General features: G+C 45.4%; 2 protein-coding genes across 2 annotated transcripts; one reads left to right on the forward strand and one right to left on the reverse strand.

Moving 5' to 3' along the window:
- Window positions 1-5,113: 5,113 nt before the first annotated feature.
- LOC119340554 lies at window positions 5,114-5,967 on the forward strand. Its single transcript, XM_037612479.1, has one exon. The coding sequence runs from the start codon at window positions 5,208-5,210 to the stop codon at window positions 5,709-5,711; it is 504 nt and encodes a 167-aa protein (XP_037468376.1). The 5' UTR covers window positions 5,114-5,207; the 3' UTR covers window positions 5,712-5,967.
- Window positions 5,968-7,027: 1,060 nt separating this feature from the next.
- Window positions 7,028-8,314, reverse strand: LOC119306713 (NDR1/HIN1-like protein 26). The gene has a single exon (XM_037582862.1). The coding sequence runs from the start codon at window positions 8,077-8,079 to the stop codon at window positions 7,387-7,389; it is 693 nt and encodes a 230-aa protein (XP_037438759.1). The 5' UTR covers window positions 8,080-8,314; the 3' UTR covers window positions 7,028-7,386.
- Between the last annotated feature and the right edge of the window lie 8,771 nt (window positions 8,315-17,085).

Below are 17,085 nucleotides of genomic sequence, written 5' to 3' on the forward strand. Positions count from 1 at the left end.
TGTTGTTGCATGTTTTACGTGGCTGCTATGGGTTTCTAGCAAGAACGTTTCTTACCTACGCAAGACCACAACGTGATATGCCAATTGCTATTTACCCTTCATAAGGACCCTTTTCATCGAATCCGTTCCGACTAAAGTGGGAGAGACTGGCACCCGCTAGCCACCTTATGCACCAAGTGCATGTCAATCGGTGGAACCTGTCTCACGTAAGAGTACGTGTAAGGTCGGTCCGGGCCGCTTCATCCCACAATACCGTCGAAACAAGATTGGACTAGTAACGGTAAGCATATTGAACAACATCAACGCCCACAACTACTTTGTGTTCTACTCGTGCAAAGAATCTACGCAATAGACCTAGCTCATGATGCCACTGTTGGGTAACGTAGCAGAAATTCAAAATTTTCCTACGTGTCACCAAGATCTATCTATGGAGAAATCAGCAACGAGGGGAAGGAGAGTGCATCTACATACCCTTGTAGATCGCTAAGCGGAAGCGTTCAAGTGAACGGGGTTGATGGAGTCGTACTCGTCGTGATTCAAATCACCGATGATCAAGTGCCGAACGGACGGCACCTCCGCGTTCAACACACGTACAGCCCGGTGACGTCTCCCATGCCTTGATCCAGCAAGGAGAGAGGGAGAGGTTGAAGAAGACTCCATCCAACAACAGCACAACGGCGTGGTGGTGGTGGAGGAGCGTGGCAATCCCGCAGGGCTTCGCCAAGCACCATGGGAGAGGAGGAGTAGGGAGAGAGGCAGGGCTGCACCAAGAGGGAGAGAACTCATGTTTTATGAGCAGCCCTAGGCCTCACTATATATAGGGGAGAGGGGGGGCTGCGCCCCCTTTAGGGTTTCCCACCCCCAAGGGGTGCGGCCAGCCCTAGATGGCAAAGGGGAGGCGGCCAAGGGGGGAGAGGAGAGGGAGGCGCACCAATATGGGCCTTAAGGCCCATCTGGACTAGGGTTTGCCCCCTCCCACTCTCTCTTGCGCCTTGGCCCCCTTCTGGGGGGCGCACCAGCCCTCCTAGGGGCTGGTCCCCTCCCACACTTGGCCCACGCAGCCTTCTGGGGCAGGTGGCCCCACTTGGTGGACCCCCGGGACCCTCCCGGTGGTCCCGGTACAATACCGATATCGCCCGAAACTTTTCCGGTGACCAAAACAGGACTTCCCATATATAAATCTTTACCTCCGGACCATTCCGGAACTCCTCGTGACGTCCGGGATCTCATCCGGGACTCCGAACAACATTCGGTAACCACATACAAACTTCCTTTATAACCCTAGCGTCATCGAACCTTAAGTGTGTAGACCCTACGGGTTCGGGAGACATGCAGACATGACCGAGACGTTCTCCGGTCAATAACCAACAGGGGGATCTGGATACCCATGATGGCTCCCACACGTTCCACGATGATCTCATCGGATGAACCACGATGTCAAGGACTTAATCAATCCCGTATTCAATTCCCTTTGTCTATCGGTATGTTACTTGCCCGAGATTCGATCGTCGGTATCCAATACCTTGTTCAATCTCGTTACCGGCAAGTCACTTTACTCGTTTCGTAACACATCATCCCGTGATCAACTCCTTGGTCACATTGCGCATATGATGATGTCCTACCGAGTGGGCCCAGAGATACCTTTCCGTTTACACGGAGTGACAAATCCCAGTCTCGATCCGCATAAAACAATAGATATTTCGGAGATACCTGTAGTGCACCTTTATAGTCACCCAGTTACGTTGTGACGTTTGATACACCCAAAGCACTCCTACGGTATCCAGGAGTTACACGCTCTCATGGTCGAAGGAAGAGATACTTGACATTGGCAAAGCTCTAGCAAATGAACTACACGATCTTTTGTGCTAGTCTTAGGATTGGGTCTTGTCCATCACATCATTCTCCTAATGATGTGATCCCGTTATCAACGACATCCAATGTCCATAGCCAGGAAACCATGACTATCTGTTGATCACAACGAGCTAGTCAACTAGAGGCTCACTAGGGACATATTGTGGTCTATGTATTCACACGTGTATTACGATTTCCGGATAATACAGTTATAGCATGAATAAAAGACAATTATCATGAACAAGGAAATATAATAATAATACTTTTATTATTGCCTCTAGGGCATATTTCCAACAGTATCACCATTAAGAAAGCTCGACTTGTCGTTAAGATATTTTCCCACAAGTTCAAGGAGTTGACTACGATGAGACTTTCTCACTCGTAGCGATTCTAAGAGTCTGTTGGAATTATATTAGCAATTAATGCATTATTTATGAAATCTTGCATATAGGATGTCAAAACATTGTTTCCTCGACGATTTTCTTGAGGAAAGGTTGTATGTGATACAACCAGAAGGTTTTGACAATCCTGAAAGATGCTAACAAGTATGCAAAGCTCCAGCAATCCTTCTAAGGACTGGAGTAAGCATCTCAGAGTTGGAATATACGCTTTGATGAGATGATCAAAGATTTTGGGTTTATACAAAGTTTATGAGAAACTTGTATTTCCAAAGAAGTGAGTGGGAGCACTATAGAATTTCTGATGAGTATATGTTGTTGACATATTGTTGATTAGAAATGATGTAGAATTTCTAGAAAGCATAGGGTTATTTGAAAAGTGTTTTCCAATGGAAAACCTAGATTAAGCTGCTTGAACATTAAGCATCAAGATCTATAAGGATAGATCAAGATCGCTTGATAGTACTTTCAAACGAATACACACTGTGACAAGATTTTGAAGGAGTTCAAAATAGATCGGCAAAGAAGGAGTTCTTGGCTGTGTTATGAGGTGTGAGTATTGAGTAAGACTCAAGACCTGACCATGACAGAAGAGAGGGAAAGGACGAAGGTCGTCCCCTATGCTTTAGACGTAGGCTCTACAGTATGATATGCTGTGTACCGCACCTGAAGTGTGGTATATCTCCACTGCTTGTTTCTCACATGATGTCAGTGTGATGTCTCTCTTATACTTGTTATCTATTCAATTAACTATAATTATTCTTATATTCGCTCTCAATGGTAAATAGTCCCCTTGACATTTTTTGTGGAATTTAATCTACTTATGATGTACGGGTACCTTATGGAATAAGAACTTGTAAATCAACACATATTTATTTTTACCTGGTTAATTTGCTTTCTGTCAAGGTAATTCGCTTGATGATAAAATTTATCTTTTAGGTTTGTTCAATCTGTTCTAGACACTATACCTGCTATAGCGCACGACAAGAGATATACTTAGTAGTAGGCAACGTATGGCTACAATATGAACAAGATCAACTATTGGAACTGTAAATCTGTAGATTCTGCTATTATAATTTCTAACTTAAAGAATGGTTCTTGTGCGGTTCCTCAAGACCTTTCCAAATAGGCTACATGTTTGGGGTTCATAATGGAAATTCTAATACACAACAACCATTTTTTGACTACAAAACTGACGGTGTCTTCTTCTCTTTTGAGAGAAAACTGATGGTATATTTCGCATGCAGTATAGCAAGTTATTTTCAGATTTACTAGACTAGGACCTGATTTATAAAAGCAAAAGTGGTATTAAGTACTGTGAGATACTTCATTGGTTTAACTTCAAATGCCAAAATGAATGCTTTTTTTATTGTTGTATTTATCTGCATTTGTTGTCGCACAAAATAGCGAGCATTGTGACATTTTGACAAATCTTCTATGAGTTTAGAACCTTATATTAATTTACAAGTTAATAATTAACTGGGTAATAAATGCATAGCTTATACTCCCATATTTTGCTTGCTTGATTTGTGTAGACTAAAATGTCATGACGTTATTCAAGATTTTTCAAGCTCTGCTCTGTCAGTCAGTATATAACATCTGTTAACTGGACAGTATGCTTATCAATTAGTCGTAGTCTAACTCCCCTAAAAAATTAGTAGTACTTCAACTGCTAAATTGACATTTGTCGGTATCCATTTTTGTGAAGGTTTAATTTATTTATGTATTCCTCATAAGGAAAATAGTTCAATTACAACTAGAGGTCTGCTGTTTTACACTACAATCATCTGGGTAGTTGTAAGTGCTTCATTGTATTGGAAAGTTTTCAACCCCCTCCATTTTTCAACATGTCAATTATCTGATACATAGCAAATTTAATTTTGTCAATTATCAATCTCTACTTCCCTGTCTCATCACTTTTTGGCTCCATAGAATTAAATTTGTCAATAATCAATCCACTATAAAAGCCGGAGGCTCGCAACTATTTGATGACAACCGTGTTATTTTTGCACTTTTCCTTCAGTGTTGTGGAATTTATCTTTGATTAAATTTTCCAATTATCTGGCTTACAAATCTTATTTATTTCTCTGCAAATGTTTGGCTTGGACGGACGGATTTATCGATTGTACCTACCAATGTACGAATTTACGAATGTGTACGTACCATATCAATAATATATCTTTGCTTTGATAGATGTCTCATGTCTCGGTACATTCTTTATAGTCTGTAGCAGCGTATAGGCTATAATTTTAAGTCCACCAGATCATTGTTTATCCGGTGACGTAACACGACCATCTTACTAGTTAACTATAAAAAAATCAACCATATGACAATACAATGTGATGTGCATAAAAGGTCTACGTCATGTATAGTTGTTGAATCATCACAATATCTAAGTTTATGTTGTCACACATAATTTTTAAACACGGTACAAATGCAGACACTCATACATATACACATACACTCATCTCTACAAACGCACGCACAAGTCTTACCTTTATGAGCATTTTCCAGAGGCTGAGTCGACACATTATCTTAAGATTAACGAGTCGCCACAAACGCCTTCGTACATGACGGAAACGTTATCCCACTAAACGCAAACGGCCGAAAGGCCTCATAAAATGCGAGAACCAATGCTAATTCTACGACTTGAACTCCATAAGGTAAGGATACGCTGTCCTTCTAATCATCCAAGCAATTAACTAATTAGTGAAGTGAAAAGTGTTTTCTCGCACCATTGAAAAGACAAAAGTTTTCTCAACTAAAGACGAGCAAAGTACAAAACGTTGCACGGCACAATTCCTCCATGTCATCGTTCTTGTTAGCAGGTGCGCCATCAGATTAGCTAGCATGTGGACCCTCTGTCTTAACACCGTCGCATCTCCAGATCTCTTGTGAAACCCAACGACCTCAAGCTAACCCCGAACCCGAAGCCACCGCTCAAGAGAAAAAACAACAATGAAATCCGCGATGCTTCCCCTCCTCCTTGTGCTCCCCCTGCTCGCCGTCGCCGGCCCCGCCGCCGCGAAGCCGACGGCCTACGAGGCGCTCGCGGCCTTCGACTTCCCCCCGGGCATCATCCCCAAGGGGGTCGTCTCCTACACCCTCGACAACGCCACCGGCGACTTCACGGCGCACATCAACTCCTCCTCCACCTGCGAGTTCTCCATCCAGGGCTCCTACTCGCTCCGCTACAAGCCCGACATCAGCGGCCGCATCTCTGTCGACCGCCTCACCAACCTCCAGGGCGTCACCGTCAAGGTCCTCTTCTTCTGGCTCAACATCGTCGAGGTCACCCGCAGCGGCGACCAGCTCGGCTTCTCCGTCGGCATCGCCTCCGCCGACTTCGGCCTCGACAACTTCCTCGAGAGCCCCACCTGCGGCTGTGGCTTCGACTGCAACGACCTCCTGCTGCCGCAGTCCGCCGCCGAGTCGAGCCTGCGCCTGCGAGGTGCGTTCTAGGATCCCCACCGAGCTCTCTCACAAAGTCACAAGTGACAAGCGCCCCTTCAAAATTCAGCTAGTTCTTGGATGGATATTCTTGCTCTTGTTGCTGGAAGATACGAAGGGGCTAGTAGTATTTTCTAGTGCTGTTCCTGTTTTAGATGGACCAACAATTTCAGGACTCGATTTCGATGGGTCCGTGTGTGAGTGCTGTACTGTTTCAGAAAGTTTAGAGTAAAACACTTGAGATCAATAAAAGTTTCATATTCCTAAATACCTGTGATCTAGTTCATGTTCTGCGTCTTCCATTTTGTGGCATACTGATTAATCAGGCAGTTCTTTTGTGAAATGGAATTCTTCTATTGAATCTTTGCAAACATATCAAGCTGATACATACGCCCAACGAAGAAGTTCTAGCTCCTGGCTTCTGCATCCATGATTAATCTTCTACGTATTCATGTTCTGTGCCCTTCATTTTGTGGCATATTGATCAATCAGGCAGTTCTTTCTTTGAAATGGAGGCCTCTAGGCCTCTTACTGAATCTTTGCAAGCATATCAAGCTGATACATCCACAAATCAAGTGCTAGCCCCCCATCCACGATGCATACAGAATTACAGACCATAAAAGTACAGCCAACACATACTTGGAACAAACCAGCTGATACAAATTCGCTGACAGAATGATGAAAGAAAAACCGAATGGCAAAATCACACCCAGTACATATACTGTGAGAACAAACCTGCTGATGAAGAGTTGCTGCTGATATCAAAGTGCTAACAGAAAGATGAAAAATTAACTGAAATAGCAAAATCACTCAGGATGCCATGAATCAGGCAGGCTGGAAGGTCGAAGCTGTTTCTTCGATCCTATGTATAAATAGTGTGCTAACTACTACTCCCTCCGTTCCCAAATAATTGTCTTTCTAACCATCTCAAATGGACTACAACATACGGATGTATGTAGACACGTTTTAGAGTGTAGATTCACTCATTTTACTCCGTATGTAGTCATTTGTTGAAATCTCTAGAAAGACAATTATTTAGGAACGGAGGGAGTACTATTTGGTCACTACAGGGTGCAAGGTATTGTAGCTTAAGCTTGAGATTGTTTGTTGAGGCTCAATAACTTCCATTTTCTTATGAGAGTAGTATATTCTTCTCGTCTGCTAAGACAGAGAGCTGGAATGAGTTGTGCTTAGACAAGGACTACAATAAATGTGATCTTGGAGGGGTCCTTATGAATAATAACTACATTTCTGGTACAATGAATTGCTAAGGGAATGCATTCAATCTTGAGTTTTGCAGAGTATTTGTTTCTGTTTCTGTTTCTAGTATAGTCACAAGAAAAGGAGTTGTGATGGAAATTGGTTTCAGAAACCAGGGGCAGGCATCGCTTTCACAGGTTGTTTTTGCTACCCTAACTGTTATTACAGATAAATGTGTCCAATGATTTTCTTCTTCAGTTATTAACCTACCTAAATATGGTAACCAGTAGATGTTCCCAGGCCCTTGTTTGTTTGTTTGGTTTTCAGACATAAACAGAGGAATCGCGTGATAATTTTAGATTGCTGTGAATGGTTTACTTGGATTTTACTTTACATAAAAAAATACATCCAAAATAGTTTCGTACTGCTATACATCCTTGAAAATTTGATGCAACAAAAGAAGATGAAAAGAGCATCCAGGTACCAATCACGTTGATGTTGTGCATCTCCTATCTACGAGAAATCCAGAGGGAGGCGCGGTGAGCTCCAGGTCACAAATGGCAGTCATCCGGTAGGTGTAGTGCCAAGACCAGAACCTTTCCCGGACCTTGAAGGTCCCTCTGATGGTGAAGAGGATCTTGTTGCTCTTCATCTGGTTCAGCAGCTCCACGGCCACCTCCGGCGGTAGCACGACCTGGCTAGACAGCATGTGGACGCTGAGGACTGTGAACTGCCCCCGCCGCTGCGCAAACGACGGCAGCGCCTGGGCCGACACCAGCCTGCCCCGAAAGAAGAGCTCGACGGCGCCGGACTGGATCACGACGCCGATCTTGCGGTTGGGGTTGGAGATGTTGGCCGTCAGCGTCATGTCGCCGTTGAAGTAGGGCGGGGGCGAGCCGATGTAGACGCTGTTGAGGGCTGCGTGGGCGACGTCGAAGGACGGCGTCCTTGGCTTCACCGTCAGGAAGACGACGAGGATCACCAGGCCGGCGAGGATGAGGAGGACGCTGAAGGCGAAGCAGACGATGGCAGCGCACCACATCGCGGGGCTGGTCCGGTGCCGTGGCTGCAGGATGATCTTGGGCGGCGGCGGCGGCTCTGGCTCCTGCCGCTTCATGCTGATGATCTTGGTGACGATGGTTCTTGGAGACAGGAGGTGGTATGGAGTAGGAGTACCCATTGATCCCGAGCAGCAGCAACCAATCACAAAGGAGCGCACCGGGAGGAGAGGAGAGGAGAGGAGAAGAAGCCAAGCGAGTAAGGTGTCCGAACGGGAAAGCAAAAGGGAAGGACGAAGTAATAATGGAGGTAAAAGTAGGCTATGCTAATGCAAAATACAGAGGGAAGGGAAAAAGAAGAAGAAGCTTTTGGAAAAACAGTGGATGCGGGCCTGGCCTGCCATTCATTGCCTCTCGGCTCCATTTCCGCCGTTGAAAAGTGGGAGCGAAGGCAATGTGACTGGGGCCTGCTTTATACTACTACCACAGCAAAGCATATTTCGAGCTGTGCGAAATAAAGTCAGTCTCGGTTATTGGCCTCCTTTGATGTTTTCTGGAATTGCTCTACTCTTCCTTCCACTCGGTTAAGCAAAAAACTCCATCTTGAGGCATACTGTCTGTGGTAAGAGGCAAAAGTCATCTTCTGCCCGCGAGCTCATCTGAGCTGAACAGTAAAATTCAAAAACAAAACGTTTCAAAAAATTCTGATTTTCTTTTTGTGCGCAAACATTGACAAAAGTTCTCGGTGCTTGCAAAATTTCATCAAGAAATGACATTCGTAGAAGTCGTGGTAAAAAAGCAAAATCAGCACTTCAAAATGTTTTCGAAAATAACACTTTTGGAGCGTCAATTTTGTTTTTTTCTATGATCTCCATGAATGTTATTTCGTGATGAAATTTTGTGAGCACTGAGAATTTTTGTCAATGTTTGTACAATTTTACTGTTCACCCGAGAAACACCACGTCCGGTAAAAGGCAACTACTGTTATGACGCGTCACCATTAATACTGATTTCTGCAATCTTGTGCATAAAGCTCAAGTTTAATTTTCGTGTATGTGAGAAACTGAAAATGTGCGCGGCCTGGTGCGCGGCCTCGGGGTCGGCGTGGACGCCGGAGCGGCGGCTTCGGTCTTGGTTGTAGGGTGTCGGCTACGGGTTGCTTGGGTGACGGAGCCGGCGGCTCGGCTGGAGCGCGGCCCTGGGGTCGGCGTGTGTTGATGATGCCCTGGTGAAGGCATGTGTTGTAACGATTTTCGCCCAGGTTTCCGTTAATTAATCGGGCAACTCTCTTCTGCTTAATGTATGAAAGTGGCAAACTTTTTGCCCTGTTTCAAAAAAAAAAAGAAACTGAAAATGTTTACTACCCCGGCCGGCCGTGAGCGGGAGCAGATCTGGGAAGAGAAGCCCGCACAAGTTGCTTAACCTCGAAGGATGGTGGCACTAGCAGTACCGTCGCCCCTTGCAATATCCAGATGTCAGCCTGCCGCACGGCTAGCATCTGGACCCGCAAAGGATCCCCATTCCGGTGGTGCCGTGCTCGGCGAGGGCGCATGCCGAGGACGTTCGCCGGCGGCGCGAGCTCCTGACACTGGATCAAAGCGCAATGCATGCCTACGCGCCAGACTCCCCCAACTAGGAGCGCCTAGGCTGGGCCGCAAAGGATCCCCATTCCGGCGGTGCCGTGCTCGGCGAGGGCGCACGCCGAGGACGTTCGCCGGCGGCGCGAGCTCCTGACACTGGATCAAAGCGCAATGCATGCCTACGCGCCAGACTCCCCCAACTAGGAGCGCCTAGGCTGGGCCGCAAGGGATCCCCATTCCGGCGGTGCCGTGCTCGGCGAGGGCGCACGCCGAGGACGTTCGCCGGCAGCGCGAGCTCCTGACACTGGATCAAAGCGCAATGCATGCCTACGCGCCAGACTCCCCCAACTAGGAGTGCCTAGGCTGGGCCGGTGTCGGCGTTCATCGACCTCTTCGGCCCCCGGGAGAAGGAGGACGACGACAGCAACGCCATTTTTTTTCTTAAGTATTATTAACGTTTAAGCGGACTTTGGCCGGCAAGTTGACCGGTTATCTATGTTTAATTATGCTTATTTCGGTTGCATGCCTACGGAGTTTTTTTTAATGTCGCTTGCAAATTTGGGTCTGCCACTCATTGTGCGTACCAGCCGACCCAAATGAAAAAGCGGACATGCATGTCCTCTCGGCCGGCCTAAATGGACAAAACGTGTGTCCATTTGGGTCGCCGCATTGGAGTTGCTCTTAGCTTCGCCACCCACGTCGCTCGTGCGGAGCGATGCCAGCCATACGAGGATTAGACTTTGACCGGTGAGGTAAGAATAGGATTAAAGATTCAGACATGAGAGCCAGATTCCTCGGAATTTTGTAGATTAAATTATTTTTAGAAAAATGAGATGCGCGCTTAGCTGAAAGTGCAAAGAGGGACCAAGGGGATGACTGACCGCTCCCGCGACCCAGGAACCACCCACCGCCGCCACGCCACTCCTTCCCTCTCTGACGCCCTCCCCATGCCGCAACGCCACCGTGGATCTGCATTTTCGGCTCCTTGCCGTGGCACGCCTACGGGACTGCAAGGGCCGGGATTTCCCCTTCCCTTCGTCTACGAGGCGTTCCCGAAGAAGCTTTATTTGATCCAGTCGGTGCCACAGGAGGAGTTGCTGGCGACGAGGGAGCGAAGGTGGATGGAGAGAGTGTAGCGGATCTGTAACGACTCCTTCTAGTGGCCGCAGTGCGAGAAAGAGTGGAGGGAGGCGAAGGAGGTCGTGGAGGTGGAACCAGATCCGGTGCTCAGATCCAAGAGAGAGAGATATGTGCAGACTTGCAGAATCAAGGCAAATCGGGAGATGAACAATTTTACGAGGAGGATCTATTTTGAGGGAACACCTGTGGAGCAAGAGCGGATGTTGTCGTTCCTAGCCTCGCCGATGATGTTGTTCATGCACTAGGCGAGGGGAAGAGGGGAGATCCAACGACTTGAGGAGGAAGGCGCGGTGGATTTGTTTCGTTGGGTGCGCCCTACAAGCATCCCACCATTGCCGGAACCAGTAGATCCTCTTCCTTACTTGTCACCCGAGATCTGACTGGTTCTAAAGGTATGCAATATGTTGCAGATGGGGATGGGACTGGCTCAAAGGACAAGCAGATTACATTAGATCTTGAAGGTCATGGGGAGATAGGTAGGGGTGGATATCCTGGTTACTTAGAAGATGTTCGTCCTTGGGGTAGATTTTGGGCTCTTGAGCAAATTGAAGAAGAAGATGAAGACAATTAGGAGGGAAATGAAGCCATTTTGTATCCTTATTTGGTTAATTTTGCTAGTGTGCTCCTTGTGCTAAGAGAGACACGAAAAAGAGAGGCAAAGAGAAGCAGAAGGTCACTGGGGAATGCAACAAGGGTGTTGTCAGGCAAAGCTGTGATCAAAATTTAGTGGAGATTGAGATTCCCAAATTCAAATATGTAAGTGCTACATCTTGTAGTAGAACTGATAGTATTTTGCCTATCAATTGCGGTTCAGTTCATGATGGCCGCTAGTACCAAATTGTTGATGGAAAATCAGTGGATGTGGGTGTAGGTTTAGAGCCTGACTAGGTGCAGACGGGATGTGGTGGGAGGGATCGCCGTCGATCAGTACGTAGCTTGATCAATGTGCCACTCCCAACACGGTCGTTAGCACGCCGGGAAGGGAACTCCGGTGATGATTTTAAATTTAGGGGGAACTTTTTTGTTTCTATTCGTACTTTGGACAGGGTTGGGCCAATTGGTGGGGGATTGGGACAGGTAAATGGAGATAACTTGGGGCCCAAAGTTGGGAAAGTTTTATTACAACCTGGCCGGAGACTGGTTGTTAAACCTAACCACTTCTTATGCTCCAGGGTTTCCCATTTGTTGTGCTCATCATCCTCCGTTGCCACGGTAGGTAGCCAAGGTCTGGGTGTGGAGATCGCCGGTCGTATTGGTCCTGGGCGTGGAGGTGGTGGAATGGTGAAGGAGGTGGAGGAAATTGGAGACCTAATCAGGGCTACAGGAGAGCGCTACGATCAAGGTCCTCAAGTTCGCCCCCGACCACCATTCAAAAACTTCCAAGGTAATTAGTGCTACTTCTTGAGCTTGCGTTGGTTTTTTTCCTTGAAGAGGAAAGGGTGATGTAGCAAAGTAAAGATAAGTATTTCCCTCGGTTATAGAACCAAGGTATCAATCCAGTAGGAGGCACAAGCAAGTCTCCAATCTATGCACCTACACAAACAATTTAACACTTGCACCCAACGCGATAAAGGGGTTGTCAATCCCTTCACGGTCAATTGCAATGGTGAGATCTGATAGAGATAGATATAAAAGATAATTAAAACATAAAACAAAATAAAAGTAAATAAATTGTAGCAAGATGTTTTTGGGTTTTTTGGTTTATAGATCTGAAAATATATAAGGGAAAATAGACCCGAGGGCCATAGGTTTCACTAGAGGCTTCTCTCTTGAAGGCAAATAATACAGTGGGTGAACAAATTACTATCGAGCAATTGATAGAAAAGCGCAAAGTTATGACGATATCCAAGGCAATGATTATGCATATAGGCATCACGTTTCTATAAAGTAGACCGAAGCGATTATGCATTTACTACTATTACTCCACACATCGACCACTATCCAACATGCATCTAGAGTATTAAGTTCATACAGAACAGAGTAACGCCTTAAGTAAGATGACATGATGTAGAGGGATAAACTCAAGCAATATGATGCAAACCCCATCTTTTTTATCCTTGATGGCAACAATACCATACGTGTCTTGCTAACCCTACTTTGTCATTGGGTGAAACCACACAAGATTGAACCCAAAACTAAGCACCTCTCCCATTGCAAGAAAAATCAATCTAGTTGGCCAAACCAAACCGATAATTCGAAGAGAAATACAAAGATATCAAATCATTCATATAAGAATTCAAAGAAGATTCAAATAATATTCATAGATAATCTGATCATAAATCCACGATATATCGGATCTCGACAAACACACCGCAAAACAATATTACATCGAATAGAACTCCAAGAACATCGAGGAGAACTTGGTATTGAAGATGATAGAGAGAGAAGAAGCCATCTAGCTACTAGCTATGGACCCGTAGGTCTGTGGTAAACTACTCACGCTTCATCGGAAGGGCAATAGGGTTGATGTAGATGCCCTCCGTGATCAAATCCCCCTCTGGCAGATCACCGGAAAAGGCCCCAAGATGGGATCTCACGGGAACAGAGGCTTCCGGTGACAGAAAAGTACTTTTGTGGCCACTTCTGGTGGTTTGGGAATATTTGGGAATTTATAGGTTGAAGAATAGGGTTAGGGGAGCTCCAGGGACCCATAAGGCAGGTGGCACCCTCCCTAGGGCACGCCCTGCACCCTTGGTGTTGCCTCGTGATGACTCACAAATGCAGGGGATCTATCGTAGTCCTTTCGATAAGTAAGAGTGTCGAACCCAACGAGGAGCAGAAGGAAATGACAAGCGGTTTTTAGTAAGGTATTCTCTGCAAGCACTGAAATTATCGGTAACAGATAGTTTTGTGATAAGGTAATTTGTAACGGGTAACAAGTAACAAAAGTAAATAAGGTGCAGCAAGGTGGCCCAATCCTTTTTGTAGCAAAGGACAAGCCTGGACAAGTTCTTATATAGAGAAAAGCGCTCCAGACGACACATGGAGTATCGTCGAGCTAGTTTTCATCACACTCATATGATTCGCATTCGTTACTTTGATAATTTGATATGTGGGTGGACCGGTGCTTGGGTACTGCCCTTCCTTGGACAAGCATCCCACCTATGATTAACCCTTATTGCAAGCATCCGCAACTACAAAAGAAGTATTAAGGTAAACCTAACTATAGCATGAAACATATGGATCCAGATCAGCCCCTTATGAAGCAACGATAAACTAGGGTTTAAGCTTCTGTCACTCTAGCAACCCATCATCTACTTATTACTTCCCAATGCCTTCCTCTAGGCCCAAACAATGGTGAAGTGTCATGTAGTCGATGTTCACATAACACCACTAGAGGAGAGACAACATACATCTCATCAAAATATTGAACGAATACCAAATTCACATGACTACTTATAGCAAGACTTCTCCCATGTCCTCAAGAACAAACGTAACTACTCACAAATCATATTCATGTTCATAATCAGAGGGGTAGTAATATGCATATAGGATCTGAACATATGATCTTCCACCGAATAAACCAACTAGCATCAACTACAAGGAGTAATCAACACTACTAGTAACCCAGAGGTACCAATTTGAGGTTTTGGGACAAAGATTGGATACAAGAGATAAACTAGGATTTGAGAGGAGATGGTGCTGGTGAAGATGTTGATGGATATTGACCCCCTCTCGATGAGAGGATTGATGGTGATGACGATGATGATGATTTCCCCCACTCGGAGGGATGTTTTCCTGGCAGAACAGCTCCGCCCGAGCTCTAGATTGGTCCCGCCAAGGTTCCACCTCGTGGCGGCGGTGTCTCGTTCCGAAAGCTTGCTTATGATTTTTTCCAGGGTAAAATTCTTCATATAGTAGAAGAGGGGCACCAGAGGGCTGCCAGGTCGCCCACGAGGCAGGGGGCGCGCCTCCCACCCTCGTGGACAGTGGGTGGCCCCCTATGGTATTTTCTTCGCTCAGTATTTTTTATTAATTCCAAAAATAAGTTTATGGAGTTTCAGGACTTTTGGAGTTGTGTAGAATAGGTCTCTAATATTTGCTCCTTTTCCAGCCCAGAATTCCAGTTGCCGGCATTCTCCCTCTTCATGTAAACCTTGTAAAATAAGAGAGAATAGGCATAAGTATTGTGACATAACGTGTAATAACAACCCATAATGCAATAAATATCAATACCAAAGCATGATGCAAAATGGACGTATCAACTCCCCCAAGTTTGGACCTTGCTTGTCCTCAAGTAGAAGCCGAAATTGAAAAATATGTCAACATGTTTAGAGATAGAGGTGTTGTAGGACCTTGAGAAGAGGTGTCTAGAGGGGGGGTGATTAGACACTAAGTACCAAAGTTGCAGTTTTTAACCCTTTTAAAGTTTAAGTGGAGTTTAGGCACAGGTTTAATATTTACAACACATATCAAGCAAGCATGCAAAGAGTATATGAGCAACGGAAAGTAAAGCATGCAACTTGCAAGAATGTAAAGGGAAGGGTTTGGAGGATTCAAATGCAATTGGAGACACGGATGTTTTTGGCGTGGTTCCGATAGGTGGTGCTATCGTACATCCACGTTGATGGAGACTTCAACCCACGAAGGGTAACGGTTGCGCGAGTCCACGGAGGGCTCCACCCACGAAGGGTCCACGAAGAAGCAACCTTGTCTATCCCACCATGGCCGTCGCCCACGAAGGACTTGCCTCACTAGCGGTAGATCTTCACGAAGTAGGCGATCTCCTTGCCCTTAAAAACCCCTTGGTTCAACTCCACAATCGTGTCGGAGGCTCCCAAGTGACACCTAGCCAATCTAGAAGACACCACTCTCCAAGAAGTAACAAATGGTGCGTTGATGATGAACTCCTTGCTCTTGTGCTTTAAATGATAGTCTCCCCAACACTCAACTCTCTCTCATACGATTTGGATCTGGTGGAAAGAGGATTTGAGTGGAAAGCAACTTGGGGAAGGCTAGAGATCAAGATTCATATGGTAGGAATGGAATATCTTGGCCTCAACACATGAGTAGGTAGTTCTCTCTCAGAAATAGGATTCTGGAAGTGTAGGTTTAGTCTGATGGCTCTCTCCATGAATGAAGAGGAGGTGGAGGGGTATATATAGCCTCCACACAAAATCTAGCCGTTACACACAACTTGCCAAATTCGGTGGGACCGAATTGAGAAACTCGGTCAGACCGATTTAGGAAATTTAGTGACTATTAGGATTTTCGGTGGGACCGAAATGCAACTCGGTAGGACCGATATGGTTAGGGTTAGGGCATAATGTAATCTCGGTAAGACCGATTACACAAACTCGGTGAGACTGATTTTGGTAATAAGCTTTCCAGAGAGTTGGTCAGGCAAACTCGGTTGGACCGATTATCAAACTCGGTGGGACCGATTTTGATAATAAGTCAACCAGAAAGTTTGCATTGTAATCTCGGTAGTACCGATTGCTCAAACTCGGTGAGACCGATTCTGGTAATGGACATACACAGAGAGATTACAATCCCATCTCGGTGAGACCGAGATCCCTATCGGTGAAACCTATTTGCCTAGGGTTTGTGGCAGTGGCTAAGACATCCAAACTCGGTGGCGCCGGATAGGAAGAACCAGTGGGGCCGAGTTTGACTTTAGGTTTAGGACATATGTGTGGAAGTGGGAAAGTAGTTGAGGGTATTTGGAGCATATCACTAAGCACTTGAAGCAAGAGGCTCATTAAGCAACACCTCATCCCTCCTTGGTAGTATTGGCTTTTCCTATAGACTCAATGTGATCTTGGATCACTAAAATGTAAAATGAAGAGTCTTGAGCTCGAAGCTTGAGCCAATCCTTTGTCCTTAGCATCTTGAAGGAGTTCCCACATCCTTTAGTCCATGCCACTCCATTGTTGAACTTATCTGAAACATACTGGATAAAAGTGTTAGTCCAACAAGAGATATGTTGACATTAATTATCAAAACCACCTAGGGAGCACTTGTGCTTTCAATCTCCCCTTTTTTGGTAATTGATGACAACATACATCAAAGCTTTAGGTAAAGATTTAAGAAATAGCAAGTAAAGCTTTGGAAAGACATGTAACAAGCATAGGCTCCCCCTACATGTATGCAATCATGTGAATATGAAATATGGAAGCATGTGAGAGCATAACCATGATAGAGCAGGCAATGTGTTACATGTATCTTGGCCATATGCATTAGAGCAAAAAAAATATTAAAGGAAATACCTTCATGCCCATGAGTCCTTCTTGCAAACAGTATGTACTATCAGCAAGAATTCCTCATACACATGATTGTGATGCATATACTTACCTTGTAGTCTTGAGTTGACTTAGGATGAAATGAACCTGCGTAAACAAGGTTAGATAACACAGATACATCTACTAGCCAGAGCAAACAGAAGAAACCACAAGAATACCAAGACTGGAATGACATGTAGAGAGTGAGTACTAAGTACTACATTGGATTAGACATGTCCCCAAGAGT

This window comes from Triticum dicoccoides, chromosome 1B (assembly GCF_002162155.2).
Source record: "Triticum dicoccoides isolate Atlit2015 ecotype Zavitan chromosome 1B, WEW_v2.0, whole genome shotgun sequence".
NCBI classification, from domain to species: Eukaryota; Viridiplantae; Streptophyta; class Magnoliopsida; order Poales; family Poaceae; genus Triticum; species Triticum dicoccoides.

What these genes read in the sequence shown, in the direction of transcription:
- LOC119306713 (XM_037582862.1), bottom strand. Translation starts at nt 8,079, where the DNA reads ATGGGTACTCCTACTCCATACCACCTCCTGTCTCCAAGAACCATCGTC.
- LOC119340554 (XM_037612479.1), top strand. Translation starts at nt 5,208, where the DNA reads ATGAAATCCGCGATGCTTCCCCTCCTCCTTGTGCTCCCCCTGCTCGCC.